This window comes from Anomaloglossus baeobatrachus, chromosome 6 (assembly GCF_048569485.1).
Source record: "Anomaloglossus baeobatrachus isolate aAnoBae1 chromosome 6, aAnoBae1.hap1, whole genome shotgun sequence".
NCBI classification, from domain to species: Eukaryota; Metazoa; Chordata; class Amphibia; order Anura; family Aromobatidae; genus Anomaloglossus; species Anomaloglossus baeobatrachus.
Genome location: NC_134358.1, coordinates 120,065,787 through 120,082,700, shown reverse-complemented (window position 1 = coordinate 120,082,700; position 16,914 = coordinate 120,065,787). Strand labels below are relative to the sequence as shown.

General features: G+C 55.3%; 1 protein-coding gene across 1 annotated transcript in view; it reads right to left on the bottom strand.

Annotated features, from left to right (window-relative positions):
- Positions 1–16,556, bottom strand: part of COPS5 (COP9 signalosome subunit 5) — a 51,554-nt gene extending 34,998 nt beyond the window's left edge. Inside the window, exon 1 of the mRNA XM_075316321.1 lies at positions 16,386–16,556. Coding sequence (XP_075172436.1) covers positions 16,386–16,525 — 140 coding nt within the window. The 5' untranslated portion in view covers positions 16,526–16,556. The remainder of the gene's footprint in view (positions 1–16,385) is intronic.
- Between the last annotated feature and the right edge of the window lie 358 nt (positions 16,557–16,914).

Sequence of the window (16,914 nt, the reverse complement as noted above, 5' to 3'; positions counted from 1 at the left end):
CCGCATGGGCTAAATATGCCGCTTCCGGCAAAAAACGGACGCAACGCAAGGCCATGTGGCACAATACGGCTCTAATGCAAGTCTATGCGGGGAAAAAACGCAACCGGCGGCAAAAAAAAACAGTTGTGTTTTTTCTGCAGTGCACCGTATTGTGCCGCACTGCAAAAACCAAATGTGTGAAAGCAGCCTAATACATACATCTGTAAAATATCATTAGTGACTGCAGCAATCTATATCAGTTATATGAGGGGAGAGCAATGTCCCCAAAAGTCACGATGTTGCCATGTGCAGAGTCAGGATTGCTGCATCCGTACAATAAGGAGGCACTGCAGGCAGTTTCAATATTGGACAGAAAGACGGATCATCAGAAAATAAACCATTGTGTCACTTACTACGTTGAGCCCTCACTATCCCAGCGCTCCGACACGTGGTCTCTGCTGGGACATCTGTCCATTCAGATGTGATTGGTGGGATGTCATCATTTCTGACTCCAGCAGAGACTACAAAAGTGGTTGTCGGTCACTGCCTGCAGGAGATCATGCAGCTGTGTGCGGGTGGTTTTGGCGGTCCCAAAGAAATGTGATCAATATCTTTGGTGTTAAAACCACTATAAAGCTCAGGTTGGCTGTGTAATACAGCTGGCACCAGAGTATAGGGCGCATTACACGCAAAGACGTCGCTAATGAGGCTGGATGTGCGTCAGCCGCTAACGAGGCTGGATGTGCGTCACGAATTCCGTGACCCCATCGATATCTTGTTAGCAATGTCGTTGCGTGTGAAGTGGCCTTAACTCCAGTGTCAGTACGAAACCAATGAAGAGAAATCTGTATATTATGTATGTACGCAGCAATCAATAGGTGATACATGTACAGCGACAATACAGGAACGTACACACAAACAACCTTCCGAAACCCAATATTACCATTTCTGTGTGTGGCTCTACCATTACGCCCCAGCAGCACACCCACTGTCTTGGGGTTATATTTGACTCCGATCTTTCCTTCACTCCCCACATTCGTTCACTTCCTCGTTCTCGTCACTTCCACCTCAAAAACATCTCAAGAATTCGACCTTTTCTTACCGTTGACTCTGCAAAAACTCTTACTGTCGCTCTCATTCATTCTCACCTGGATTATTGTAACTCTTTACTAATTGGTCTCCCTGTTACTAAACTTTCCCCTCTCCAATCCATTCTGAATGCTGCAGCCAGGATCATTTTCCTCTGCAACAGCTTCACTGATGCCTCTGCTCTTTGCCAGTCATTGCACTGGCTGCCTATCCGCTACAGAATCCAATATAAAATTATCACTCTCACTTACAAAGCTCTCCACGGTTCCGCACCACCCTACATCTCCTCCCTCATCTCTGTCTATCACCCCACCCGTGCCCTCCGCTCTGCTAATGACTTAAGACTGACATCCTCAACAATTCGAACCTCCCACTCCTGTCTTCAAGATTTCTCACGAGCTGCGCCTATGCTCTGGAACACACTACCAAGAGCAATCCGATTAATTCCCAACATCCACACCTTTAAACGGGCCCTAAAAAGGCATTTCTTTAGACTAGCCTATCACCTCTCTTCCCTGATCTAATCTAGTCCCTTTCTGCCCTTCAAAAAAAAGGGAATTTTGTTTACTTACCGTAAATTCCTTTTCTTCTAGCTCCTATTGGGAGACCCAGACAATTGGGTGTATAGCTTCTGCCTCTGGAGGCCACACAAAGTATTACACTTTAAAAAGTGTAACCCCTCCCCTCTGCCTATACACCCTCCCGTGGATCACGGGCTCCTCAGTTTTGGTGCAAAAGCAGGAAGGAGAAAACTTATAAATTGGTCTAGGTTAAATTCAATCCGAAGGATGTTCGGAGAACTGAAGACCATGAACCAAAGAACAATTCAACATCAACAACATGTGAACACAAAGAACAACCAGCCCAAAGGGCACAGGGGTGGGTGCTGGGTCTCCCAATAGGAGCTAGAAGAAAAGGAATTTACGGTAAGTAAACAAAATTCCCTTTTTCTTTGTCGCTCCATTGGGAGACCCAGACAATTGGGACGTCCAAGAGCAGTCCCTGGGTGGGTAAAAGAATACCTCAATAAAAAGAGCCGAAAACGGCCCCCTCTTACAGGTGGGCAACCGCCGCCTGAAGGACTCGCCTACCTAGACTGGCGTCTGCCGAAGCATAGGTATGCACTTGATAGTGCTTCGTGAAAGTGTGCAGACTAGACCACGTAGCTGCCTGACACACCTGCTGAGCCGTCGCCCGGTGCCGCAATGCCCAGGACGCACCTATGGCTCTGGTAGAATGGGCTTTCAGCCCTGAAGGGAGCGGAAGCCCAGAAGAACGGTAGGCCTCGAGAATCGGTTCCTTGATCCACCGAGCCAAGGTTGACTTGGAGGCCTGAGAGCCCTTACGCTGGCCAGCGACAAGGACAAAGAGCACATCTGAACGGCGCCGTGCGAGACACGTAGAACCGGAGTGCTCTCACTAGATCCAAAGAGTGCAAATCCTTTTCACATTGGCAAAAGGAAGGCAAGGAGATATCCTGATTTAGATGAAAAGGGGATACCACCTTAGGGAGAAATTCCGAGACAGGATGCAGAACCACCTTATCCTGGTGAAAAACCAGGAAGGGGGCTTTGCATGACAGCGCTGCAAGCTCAGACACTCTCCGAAGTGATGTGACTGCCACCAGGAAGGCCACCTTCTGCGAAAGACGGGAGAGAGAGACATCCCGCAGCGGCTCAAAAGGCGGCTTTTGAAGAGCCGTCAGGACCCTGTTAAGATCCCAAGGTTCCAACGAACGTTTGTAAGGTGGGACCATGTGGCAGACCCCCTGCAGGAACGTGCGGACCTGCGGAAGCCTGGCTAGACGCTTTTGAAAAAACACGGAGAGCGCCGATACTTGGCCCTTGAGAGAGCCGAGGGACAAACCCTTGTCCATTCCAGATTGTAGGAATGAAAGGAATGTGGGTAAGGCAAACGGCCATGGAGGAAAACCGTTATCAGCGCACCAGGAAAGGAAGATTTGCCAAGACCTGTAATAGATCTTGGCGGATGTTGGCTTCCTGGCTTGTCTCATGGTGGCAATGACATCCTGAGATAACCCTGAAGACGCTAGGAGCCAGGACTCAATGGCCACACAGTCAGGTTGAGGGCCACAGAATTCAGATGGAAAAACGGGCCTTGTGACAGCAAGTCTGGGCGGTCTGGAAGTGCCCACGGTTGACCCACCGTGAGATGCCACAGATCCGGATACCACGACCGCCTCGGCCAGTCTGGAGCGACGAGAATGGCGCGACGGCAGTCGGACCTGATCTTGCGTAGTACCCTGGGCAGCATCGCCAGAGGGGGGAACACATAAGGCAGTCAAAACTGCGACCAATCCTGGACTAAAGCGTCCGCTGCCAGAGCTCTGTGATCCTGAGACCGTGCCATGAAGGCCGGGACCTTGTTGTTGTGTCGTGACGCCATGAGATCGACGTCCGGTGTTCCCCAGCGGCGACAAATCTCTCGAAACACGACTGGGTGCAGAGACCATTCCCCCGCGTCCATGCCCTGACCACTGAGAAAATCTGCTTCCCAGTTTTCTACGCCCGGGATGTGAACTGCGGAGATGGTGGAGCCTGTGGTTTCCACCCACTGCAGAATCCGCCGGACTTCCTGGAAGGCTTGACGACTGCGAGTGCCGCCTTGGTGGTTGATGTATGCGACGGCAGTGGCGTTGTCCGACTGGATTCGGATCTGCCTCCCCTCCAGCCACCGATGGAAAGCCAATAGGGCTAGATATACTGCCCTTATCTCCAGGATATTGATCTGAAGGGACGATTCTATCGGAGTCCAGGTTCCTTGAGCCCTGTGGTGGAGAAAAACCGCTCCCCAACCTGATAGGCTCGCGTCCGTGGTGACCACGGCCCAGGTTGGAGGTAGAAAGGATTTTCCCCGAGACAGAGATGTGGGTAGGAGCCACCACTGAAGTGATGCTTTGGTTGCAAGGGAAAGAGAGATGTCCTTGTTGAGGGAAGCCGCACTCTTGTCCCATTTGCGAAGAATGTCCCATTGGAGTGGTCGTAGATGGAATTGCGAACGGCACTGCCTCCATAGCTGCCACCATCTTCCCCAGGAAGTGCATGAGGCGCCTTAAGGGGTGTGACTGACTCCGAAGAAGTGATTGCACCCCCGCCTGCAGAGAAAGCTGTTTGTCCCGCGGTAGCTTGACTAACGCTGGCTGGGTATGAAACTCCATCCCGAGGTAAGTCAGTGATTGGGTCGGCGTCAACTTGGATTTCGGGAAATTGATGATCCACCCGAACTGCTGGAGAGTCGCCAGAGTGACGGTAAGGCTTTGTTGACACGCCACCCGAGAAGGGGCCCTGACTAGGAGATCGTCTAAGTAGGGGATCACCGAGTGGCCCTGAGAGTGCAGGACCGCGACGACAGATGCCATGACTTTGGTGAAAACCCGTGGGGCTGTCGCCAGGCCGAAAGGCAATGCCACGAACTGGAGGTGTTCGTCCCCGATGGCTAAACGCAGGAAACGATGTTCGGGTGCGATCGGCACATGGAGATAAGCATCCTTGATGTCGATCGATGCTAGGAAGTCTCCTTGTGACATCGAGGCGATGACCGAGCGGAGAGATTCCATCCGAAACCGTCTGGTTCTCACATGTCTGTTGAGAAGCTTGAGGTCCAGAACGGGACGGAATGACCCGTCCTTTTTTGGCACCACGAACAAGTTGGAGTAAAATCCGCGACCACGTTCCTGAAGGGGAACGGGAATCACCACTCCTTCGATCTTTAGAGCGTCCACTGCCTGAAAAAGTGCGTCGGCCTGTGCGGGGGGTGGGGAGGTTCTGAAGAAACGAGCCGTAGGTCGGAAGCTGAACTCTATCCTGTAACCATGAGACAAAATGTCTCTCACCCATCGGTCTTGATGTGCGGCCACCAGGCGTCGCCAAAGTGGGAGAGCCTGCCACCGACCGAGGATGTGGCTAGGTGAGGCCGAGAGTCATGAGGAGGCCGTCTTGGAGGCAGTGCCTCCTGCGGCCTTTTGGGGGCGTGACTTGGACCGCCACGCATAGGAGTTCCTCTGGCCGGTTGGACGAAGAGGATTGGGGCTTGGCGGAGGGACGAAAGGACCGAAACCTCGACTGGATCTTTCTCTGCTGAGGTCTCTTAGGTTTGGATTGGGGTAAGGAGTCCTTTCCCGAGGATTCCTTAATAATCTCATCCAATCGTTCGCCAAATAAACGGTCGCCCGAAAAAGGCAAACCAGTTAAGAACCTTTTGGAAGCAGAGTCTGCTTTCCATTAGCGCAGCCACATGGCCCTGCGGACTGCCACGGAGTTAGCAGATGCTACAGCCGTACGGCTAGTGGCGTCCAGGACGGCGTTCATGGCGTAGGACGAAAAAGCTGAGGCCTGAGAGGTCAAGGAAGAAACATGCGGAGCAGAATTCCGTGTGACAGCATTAATCTCAGTCAGACAAGCCGAGATTGCTTGGAGAGCCCACACAGCCGCAAAGGCCGGGGCGAAAGACGCGCCCGTGGCCTATTGGATAGACAGAGCTCTTGGTGAAGTCTGTCAGTGGCGTCCTTCAGGGATGAGCCATCGGCAACAGACACAACGGACCTAGCAGCCAATCTAGAGACTGGAGGATCCACCTTGGGAGAGTGAGCCCAGCCCTTAACGACTTCAGGTGGAAAGGGGTAACGCGTGTCAGTGTGCAGTTTAGCAAAGCGCTTGTCCGGGACCGCTCTGGGCTTCTGGACAGCGTCCCTGAAGTTAGAGTGATCAAAAAACGTATTGCACGTACGTTTGGGGAAACGAAATAAGAATTATTCTTACCGATAATTCGGTTTCTAGGACCTTCCACGACAGCATAGGAGGTTGTCTCTCCACGCCCTAATTGGGACAGGAAGTTCAAGAGGTTTAAAAGGACCCTCCCACCTCCCACAGCCAGTGTCTTACAAAGAATCCATAGCATATGAGAAGTACTACACATTCAGGAATACATGAATACATAGGGGAGGGAATTACCTGCTGTCGTGGAAGGTCCTAGAAACCGAATTATCGGTAAGAATAATTCTTATTTCTCTAGCCCCTTCCACGACAGCATAGGAGGAATACCAAAGAATTGATACCTAGGGGGGGACCACAGCCTGCAGGACTTTCCTGCCAAAGGCCAAATCCCTGTTGGAATCCAGATCCAGACGATAATGCTTCGTGAAAGTATGGAGCGAAGACCACGTAGCCGCCTTGCAGATCTGCTCAGGGGAGGCCCCTGCCCGTTCGGCCCAGGAGGCAGAGGTAGCCCTGGTGGAGTGCGCCGTGAATCCAGTAGGCGGAGAGAGATGCTGAGCGAGGTAGGCATCTCTAATTGCTCACACAATCCAGTTGGCGACTGTACTCTTAGCCACCTTCTTGCCCTTATTGCGGCCAAAGGGCTGGATGAACAGGTTAGAATCAAGGCGCCAAGAAGCAGTAACTTCTAGGTAGTGCAACACTATCCGATGGACATCCAAAGAATGAAACACTTCCTCACCCGGAGTCCGAGGATTCTGACAGAAGGAAGGCAGGACGATGGACTGCGAACGGTGAAAATCCGAAACCACCTTGGGAAGGAAGGAAGGGTCCAGCTGAAAAACAATGCTGTCATCTCTGATGGTCAGGTAAGGTTCCCTAACGGACAAAGCCTGAAGTTCGCCGACTCTGCGAGCAGATGTAATAGCCACAAGAAAAGCAGTCTTGTGAGAAAGGGAACGAATGTTACAAGAGCACAGAGGTTCAAACGGAGACTGAGATAGTCCTGTAAGGACCACATTGAGATCCCAGCGAGGCGTCAGGACCCTCTGACGTGGACAGAGTCTACTAGCAGACACAAAGAACCGACGGATCCAACGATGATCTGCCAGAGCCGTGTCAAAGACTGCACTGAGTGCTGACACCTGAACTTTCAGGGTGCTAGGCCTAAGACCTAAGTCTAAACCACTCTGGAGAAAGTCCAGAATCTGTGCAATATTAGGCCGAAGAGGGTCAGGAGGCCGAGAACCACACCCGGATGAAAATCTTTTCCAGATTTTGTTGTATATACTATTAGTCACAGGTTTACGGTTCTTCTGCAGCGTAGCCACAACTTTGTCAGAAAGCCCTTGGGCCTTCAGTGCCCGGGCCTCAGAAGCCAGGCAGCCAGGTTGAGTTTCTGAGGAGCCGGATGGAAAATCGGACCCTGCGACAGTAAGCTTGGGTCCGAACCTAAGAGGATTGGGCCGTCGATTCCTAGCGTCAGGACCAGGCTGTACCAACTCCTCCGGGGCCACAGAGGGGCCACCAGTATAGTTGGGACCCCCTCGTCTCTGATCTTCCTCAGGGCCCGTGCGAGAAGAGGAAGAGGGGGGAACGCGTAAGCGAGGCGAAAGGACCAACTGTGGCAGAAAGCGTCTACCCCTAACGCCTCGTCCCTTGGGTTCAGGGAGAAATATGTGGCGACCTTGCGATTCCCTGCCGAGGCAAAGAGGTCCACCTCTGGTGTACCCCACCTCGCCACTAGAGAGCAGAACACCGCCTGATCCAGGCTCCATTCCCCCGGATGAACATCCCGACGACTCAGGAAATCCGCCTGAAGATTGAGGGAGCCCTTCAGATGGACCGCAGAAAGGGAGAGCAGAGATCGTTCTGCCCATTGAAAGATTCAGGAGGACACTGATTTCAGGGCGCCCGAGCGTGTACTGCCCTGATGGCGGAGATGTGCCACCGTAGTGACATTGTCTGAATATACCAGGACGTGAGAGTCCCGGACGAGGTCCTGAGCCGCAAGGAGGGCTTCCCTGACTGCCCTGAGCTCCCGGTAGTTGGAGGATTGGGAACTGACGTAAGGACTCCAGACCCCTTGAAATGGGGAATTTGCCACCATTGCCCCCCATCCTCGTAGGCTGGCATCTGTGGTCAGTGTAACCAGGGGACTCTGAGTCCAAGCAACCCCCACCTGCAGGTTGGCGGGACTCAGCCACCAGAGAAGGGAAGAGGAGACGGACCCCGAGAGGCGAAACCTTCTGTTTAGGGATGACGGGAGTCTGTCCCAATGTGCCAGGATATGATCCTGGAGACACCGAGAATGGGCCTGAGCCCACCTGACCGAGGGAATGCAGGATGTCATGGAACCCAGGGCCGACATAGCCGCTCGAAGCGTCGGGCGAGCCTGCCTGCGGAGTTTTGATATTTTGGATAACAGAGCTAACCTGTGGCCCTCTGGGAGAAAGGATGCCTGTCTGTCGGAGTCCAGCAGCACTCCGAGAAACTGCCGAGTGGAGGAGGGGGTTAACTGTGATTTTTTGAGATTGGGAATCCATCCCAGAGACCGAAGGATTCCCAAAGACCTCTCCACATGGTTCCGGAGGGTTGGAGCAGACGGAGCCATGAGAAGAAAGTCGTCCAGATACGGAACTAGACAGATACCCTGCAATCTTATGAAGGCAACCACCTCTGCCATGATCTTGGAAAAGATTCTTGGAGCTGAGGAGATCCCGAAGGGAAGTACATTGAATTGGAAATGAAGTACTTCCTCCCCGTGAAGTACCGCAAACCTGAGGTATTGTCTGTGTCCCGGATGGACGGGTACATGGAAGTAGGCATCTTTCAGATCGATAGAGGCCATCTGATGGTGTAGACCTATCAGGGGAATAGCTGATTTCACTGACTCCATCTTGAACCGCCGGTACCTGACCTGACGGTTTAGACTTTTTAAATTGATAATTATACGGACGTCGCCGGATGGCTTCTTGACCAGGAAGAGACGGGAGTAGTGTCCTACCCCTTCTTCCTGACTCGGGACTGGGGAAACGACCCCCGAGTGTACTAGCTCTATAATCTGTGTACAACAGAGTCTGTGAACCCGGTGACGCCAGCGCAGTGACTCGGAGACCCGGAAGAGGGGGGGAAAGGAATTCTATGAGAAGACCGTCCGAGATGATCTTCAGAACCCATTGGCAAGAGGTTATGGACTGCCACTGGGTAAGAAACGCTGAGAGTCTTCCCCCCACCCGGGCCGAGTCACTGTTTGTCCTGCTGAGGACGTTGCTGATGTGGAGGGATGAGGATGTTTCTCCCTCTACCTTTGGGATAGCTCCACCTGCCTGCCTTCCCTTTCCCTCTGGGCTGGGAGGCCTGAGGCATCGAGGGACGAAAGGACCGCTTCCTGCTAGGTCTAGGATCGGGCAAGGCCTTACGATCAGTCGCCTTGTCCAGGATATCATCCAGGGCAGGCCCAAACACTAAATCCCCTTTAAACGGAAGGGAACAAAGCCTCATTTTAGAGGTGGAGTCTCCACTCCAGGCCTTAAGCCAGAGGGCACGTCGGGCAGAGTTAGAAAGCACCGAGGTCCTGGCTGCCAGGCGGACAGATTCCACCGAGGTATCTGCCAGAAAACAGGTAGCCTTCCTAAGCAAGGGAAGGGATTCTAGTAATTCCTCCCTAGGGGTCCCCTGTGAAATATGAGCCTCCAACTGGTCTAACCACCTAATTAGGGACCTGGATACACAGGTGGAGGCAATGTTGGCTTGAATAGAGGAAGACGATGCCTCCCAGGACCGCTTCATCAAGCCCTCTACCTTCCTATCCATTTGATCCTTCAGTTGGGAAGTATCCTCAAAAGGAAGAGCCGTTTGCTTAGCTACCCTAGCCACCTGAACGTCCACCCTTGGGATCTCCCAATGTAGTCCCGAAGGTTCCAGAGGAAACCGGCGTCTAAGGTCACTCCGTACCCGCCTCTCAGGACATTCCCATTCCTGAGAGATAATATCCAATATATTGGCATGAACTGGGAATCCCAATCGTTTGACTGACTTCAGGCCAGCAAACATTTCGTCCTGGATTGAAGGAAGAGACTGCACTTCCTCTAAACCCATCGTGCTCCGAACTGCCTCAATAAGATCCCCCAACTCTTCTGAGTGAAAGAGAAAGGACTGGTCAGACCCCCCAGATGGAATCCCGTCATCAGGACCCTCAGAGGTGGAATCAGCATCCTCCTGATCAGAAGGGGTCGACTGGAGTCTCCTCTTTTTTGGAGGAGAGGGTCCAGTAGCAGAGCCAGGAGCAGGGCCAGGAGCAGGGCCAGGAGCAGGGCCAGGAACAGGGCCAGGAACAGGGCCAGGAACAGGGCCAGGAACAGGGCCAGGAACAGGGCCAGGAACAGGGCCAGGAACAGGGCCAGGAACAGGGCCAGGAACAGGGCGAGAAGCCAGTGAGGCCCTAATCTCCTGTTTCATCATGGACCGCAACTCATCTATCAGAGATGGTTGTTCGGCCCTAATAATCTGGTCCGTACATTGCTGGCAAAGCTTTTTATCCCATACTGCAGGGAGCTTCTTTATACAGATGGGACATTTTTTAATTTTGTCCACTCTGTCAGGTCTATCAGGCTTATCGGACTTGTCAGTTTTTTCTGACTTCTCAGGCTTCTCTGATTTCTCATTTCTGTCAGTTTTCTTGGTGGCCTTGTCCTCCTAGAAAACACAGAGCAGAGAGCCATAAATCAACTGATGAGACCTATGTCCGAGGGACCATTCCCCTCCATACTCACAGTAGCAGGGGGCACACTGGGTTCTGCAGAGGCAGCTGCAGCGGAAGACATGACAGGGAGCACGGTCTTACCATGATCTGATGTCTTCATGGCAGCCCTTATGGAAAAGGGCCTGCCACCCCAGTGACGGTGCACGTTTTCCCCGCCTCCCGCATCCGGTCCTGGGCAGGCCGAGTCACTGTCGGCGTGCCTCCACGCTGCCTCCGCAAACCGGAAGCGCTCGACCGGAAGTCCCGCCCCCGGGAGCACTTCCGGATCGCTCCGGCAGCGTGCATGCGGGAAGCGGCCGGCGGCTCAGGGAGGACGCCGGCCGGGGAGCTCAACAGCCTGCATCACCCCTCAGGAGGATCCGGAAGGCTGGAGCAGCGGTCCCCCACAGCGTGAGGGAACAGCAAGGGAGGAGCGGCGAAGGCCCGACCGATGCTGTCCGGCTGAAGGTAATAGGGGGAAAAAAAAAAAAATATACTGCAGGTCGCCGGCCACCACAGCATATGAGAAAAACAAAACCTCTCCATGCCCCATGGGGACAGGAAAGACACTGGCTGTGGGAGGTGGGAGGGTCCTTTTAAACCTCTTGAACTTCCTGTCCCAATTAGGGCGTGGAGAGACAACCTCCTATGCTGTCGTGGAAGGGACTAGAGAAATTGGTGTTTCTCCTGCTGAGAAGCCTACTCTTCTACAGGAGGAGGCGGGGGTGAGAGATCCAACACCTGGTTGATGGACGAGATAAGATCATTTACTAAGGCGTCCCCCTCAGGTGTATCAAGGTTAAGGGCGAAGTCAGGGTCAGAGCCCTGAGCTCCCACGTCCGCCTCGTCTTCCTGAGAGTTCTCAAGCTGAGATCCAGAGCAGCGTGAGGAGGCCGGGGAAGAGTCCCAGCGAGGCCGCTTAGCCGGTCTGGGACTGCGGTCCGGGCAGGAGTCCTCCGCCTGGGACCTAGGGGCTAACCTGGTAGCGCGCTGCGGCGCGGACCGAGAAGGGCCTGGAGGAGACAAGCTAACAGGGGCCGGAGCCTGTGAAGGGCCCGGTCTGGACTGCAATGCCTCAAGGAGCTTAGATGACCATTTGTCCATAGACTGTGCAATGGATTGAGAAAGTGACAGAGAGTTTCTCAGCGAAAGAGGCCAACACCGGTGACTCCGTCCCTGCAGCCTGCTCAGGGGGAGCAGGGGGATCTACATGAGCCGAGGGGCCCACAAGTGCCCTAGGCTCCGGCTGAGCAAGCGAGGCAGGAGTCGAGCATTGATCACAGTGAGGGTAGGTGGACCCCGCAGGCAACATAGCCCCACAAGAGGTACAGGCTGCGAAAAAAATCTGTGCCTTAGTAGCTTTGCTCCTTGTGGACGACATGCTGTTGTCTCCTAGGAGAGTGACCACTGAGAGTATATGGGAAAAGGGTACACAGCCTGTCCGAACAGATATATATATCTATTATATATATATATATGTGTATCTATTCCGGCACCCTAGGGGGACCAGCACCGGGTGACCGGTGTGGCTTACCGACCGCTAACGAGCGGAGTGTGTCCTCCAGATTCCCTGTCTTGGATCCCCCGGAGCTGCAGAGCTTGTCACTGAGAAGCATCCACCGGCAGAATGCCAAAAATGGCCGCCGGAGCTCTCAGGGGAGGAGTGGGGCCGAGGGCGGCGCCAGCAAAGAGCGGGAATCTGGGGTCCCCACAGTGGTCAATGAGGGGGGAGGGAGACATGCAAGATGCTCCAGCCCTCACATCCGACGTCGTCGGTAATCCCGCCCTTCCCCCTGACAGGCAGGCCCGGGGGCGGGATTTTTCGGAACTAGGCCGCGGTGAAGCCGGGGACTAAATTTGAGACCGCGCCCGACAAGCGGGCACGGTCGGCGCGGAAGTCCGCCGAAAAGACAACGGATTGAACTACCGCGGCTTCCGGGAAGAAGGTGCGATCCCTGTACAGTCCCCCCATGGGGACACAGAGTACCTTCACGTTGCAGGGCCCGGTCCCTGGGGTTGAAGAGGCTCCGGTCCGGCAGGTTCCTCCAGGGGCTGCGGATGGAGCACGGTCCCAGCAAATGGATGACCGCTCAGGATCCCACTTCTCCCAGAGCCGCATGAGGGATGGTGAAGGAGACGGCATGTGGCTCCAGCCTCCGTACCCGCAATGGGTACCTCAACCTTAACAGCACCGCCGACATAGTGGGGTGAGAAGGGAACATGCCGGGGGCCCCATCGGGGTCCTCTTTTCTTCCATCCGACATAACTATGTATGAGAATGCATGAGTGGATGTGTGCCTCCTTCCACACAAAGCATAAAACTGAGGAGCCCGTGATCCACGGGAGGGTGTATAGGCAGAGGGGAGGGGTTACACTTTTTAAAGTGTAATACTTTGTGTGGCCTCCAGAGGCAGAAGCTATACACCCAATTGTCTGGGTCTCCCAATGGAGCGCCAAAGAAAATGTACTTCCAGTTCTCGTCCCCTGTACCTGTATAAATTCTCACCGACGGGTTCATGCAGCTGCTTTTGAATCCCCTATTAAATCGATGGCTGGACCATATATAACAAGCTTTTTTCCCCCCCATTCACCTTTTGTGTCTCCCCTATTTCCTCATAGACTGTAAGCTTACGAGCAGGGCCCTCACTCCTCCTGGTATCTTAATTTTGTTATTTTGTATTGTCTCATATTGTCTGTACATGTCCCCTCTTAATTGTAAAGCGCTGCGGAATATGTTGGCGCTATAGAAATAAAACGTATTATTATTATACTAGCAATAGTCCTCCAACCGCCCCAAACACAGATTTTTCTTCATTGGCCTTACCCTATTATGGGAAGGGGGAAATGACATTTGCTGTCTGGTATTCTAAAAGTTTTAGTATTGTGAATTGTGTCTTCTGAGTGCACTTTAATACAGATTGTTATATTTTTGAGGAGATCCCGGTTTCATGGCACCTTCTTTCCTCTTTTTGCTATAGCTCAGGAAGCCGCGCCGCAGGTCAGTGTACACTGGGGACAAAAGAAGCGCAGCGTAAAGGAGATTTCTAGAAATCCATCCACTGCGCAACACAGGAGTTTTGGACGCAGGGAAAATATGCTATGTTCAAAACGCTGCGGACACTGATCATGTGGACACACCCTAATAATCCTGCCTGTCCCCAGACCACGCTCAGCCCGCAAGCTATGTGCGCACGTGTGCAGTTTTCATGCGTTTTCATGCGTTTACGCTGCGCTTTGCACTGCAGCGTAAACGCATGTGTTCTGCGTCCCCAGCAAAGTCTATGTGACTTAAGCAAATTCCATCTGCACGTTGTGTTTTAGAACGCAGCGATTTGGATGTTGAAATTTTTTGCCGAAACGCTGCGTTCTAAGAAGCAACATGTCACATCTTTTGTGCATTTTAGATGTTTTTCCCTCTCTGTCTATGGCAGAGCAAGCATCCAGAACGCATGAAATCTGCATTCAACAATGCATCATGAACGCAGCTTTTCGGCATTTAGAAACACACATGCAGTGACAAAACTCTACAGAATATTTGACAACTAGAACACAGACGTGCGCACATACCCTCACAGTGCAGCCCCCCCTCGTCATCACAAGGCGCAGCCCCCCCACCCCTCGTCATCACAAGGCGCAGCCCCCCCCCACCTCGTCATCACAAGGCGCAGTCCCCCCCCCACCTCGTCATCACAAGGCGCAGCCCCCCCCCACCTCGTCATCACAAGGCGCAGCCCCCCCCCCACCTCGTCATCACAAGGCGCAGCCCCCCCCCCACCTCGTCATCACAAGGCGCAGCCCCCCCCCCACCTCGTCATCACAAGGCGCAGCCCCCCCCCCCACCTCGTCATCACAAGGCGCAGCCCCCCCCCCACCTCGTCATCACAAGGCGCAGCCCCCCCCCACCTCGTCATCACAAGGCGCAGCCCCCCCCCCCACCTCGTCATCACAAGGCGCAGCCCCCCCCCCCCACCTCGTCATCACAAGGCGCAGCCCCCCCCCACCTCGTCATCACAAGGCGCAGCCCCCCCCCCCCCACCTCGTCATCACAAGGCGCAGCCCCCCCCCACACCTCGTCATCACAAGGCGCAGCCCCCCCCCACACCTCGTCATCACAAGGCGCAGCCCCCCCCCACACCTCGTCATCACAAGGCGCAGCCCCCCCCCCACACCTCGTCATCACAAGGCGCAGCCCCCCCCCACACCTCGTCATCACAAGGCGCAGCCCCCCCCCACCTCGTCATCACAAGGCGCAGCCCCCCCCACCTCGTCATCACAAGGCGCAGCCCCCCCCCACACCTCGTCATCACAAGGCGCAGCCCCCCCCACCTCGTCATCACAAGGCGCAGCCCCCCCCCCACCTCGTCATCACAAGGCGCAGCCCCCCCCCACCTCGTCATCACAAGGCGCAGCCCCCCCCCCACCTCGTCATCACAAGGCGCAGCCCCCCCCCCCACCTCGTCATCACAAGGCGCAGCCCCCCCCCCCACCTCGTCATCACAAGGCGCAGCCCCCCCCCACCTCGTCATCACAAGGCGCAGCCCCCCCCCCACCTCGTCATCACAAGGCGCAGCCCCCCCCCCACCTCGTCATCACAAGGCGCAGCCCCCCCCCACCTCGTCATCACAAGGCGCAGCCCCCCCCCACCTCGTCATCACAAGGCGCAGCCCCCCCCCCCACCTCGTCATCACAAGGCGCAGCCCCCCCCCCCACCTCGTCATCACAAGGCGCAGCCCCCCCCCCCACCTCGTCATCACAAGGCGCAGCCCCCCCCACCTCGTCATCACAAGGCGCAGCCCCCCCCCCACCTCGTCATCACAAGGCGCAGCCCCCCCCACCTCGTCATCACAAGGCGCAGCCCCCCCCCACCTCGTCATCACAAGGCGCAGCCCCCCCCCCACCTCGTCATCACAAGGCGCAGCCCCCCCCACCTCGTCATCACAAGGCGCAGCCCCCCCCCCACCTCGTCATCACAAGGCGCAGCCCCCCCCCACCTCGTCATCACAAGGCGCAGCCCCCCCACCTCGTCATCACAAGGCGCAGCCCCCCCCACCTCGTCATCACAAGGCGCAGCCCCCCCCACCTCGTCATCACAAGGCGCAGCCCCTCCCCACCTCGTCATCACAAGGCGCAGCCCCCCCCACCTCGTCATCACAAGGCGCAGCCCCCCCCCACCTCGTCATCACAAGGCGCAGCCCCCCCCACCTCGTCATCACAAGGCGCAGCCCCCCCCCTCGTCATCTCACGGCGCAGCCCCCCCCACCTCGTCATCACAAGGCGCAGCCCCCCCCCCCCCCCTCGTCATCTCACGGCGCAGCCCCCCCCACCTCGTCATCTCACGGCGCAGCGCCCCCCCACCTCATCATCTCACGGCGCAGCCCCCCCCACCTCGTCATCTCACGGCGCAGCCCCCCCACCTCGTCATCTCACGGCGCAGCCCCCCCCCCCCACCTCGTCATCTCACGGCGCAGCCTCCCCCCACCACCTTGTCGTCTCACAGTGCAGCCCCCACCTTGTCATCTCACAGTGCAGCCCCCCCCCTTGTCGTCTCACAGTGCAGCCCCCCCCTTGTCGTCTCACAGTGCAGCCCCCCCCCCCCTTGTCGTCTCACAGTGCAGCCCCCCCCCTTGTCGTCTCACAGTGCAGCCCCCCCCCTTGTCGTCTCACAGTGCAGCCCCCCCCCCTTGTCGTCTCACAGTACAGCCCCCCCCCCCCCCCCCCTTGTCGTCTCACAGTACAGCCCCCCCCCCCCCCCTTGTCGTCTCACAGTACAGCCCCCCCCCCCCCCTTGTCGTCTCACAGTGCAGTCCCCATCATCCCCCCTCGGTGCTGCCCGCACTCACTCCTTCGTCCACGGCTTGGCGGCCAGGATCTCCTGCTGCTGCTTCTTGTCATACTTGTAGATCTCATCGATGCTCTGCACCTCCTGCATGTTATTGGAGAGCTCCCAGGTCTTCTGGGCCACACTGCCGCCGGCCGCCATCTTTCCGGAGCCGAAACACAACAGCCGTTTGTGCGCAACTGCGCATGTCTCTTACCTGAGCCTGACACTAAATACGTAGGGGGATTCTTACATAGCACGAAGGGTTTATTTCACCCAGTAATGCTATAGATACCAACATTATACTGTGACGAGCGGAAGGGTTATATAACTAGACGTTGTAGTAGTTATTCTAACAGGTTTAAAACAAAGTTTACCATAATTACCACCCCTTTGTTATATAATGGTATGATCCCATTACGTCAGGAACTGAAGCCATCATGAGTGAGAGGAGCGCCACCTAGAGACAAGTCTGAGTAATTACTATGTATTGTATATGGAACTCTGCATACCACATAATGTGGTATACAGGTGAAGAACAGCTGTCCGGC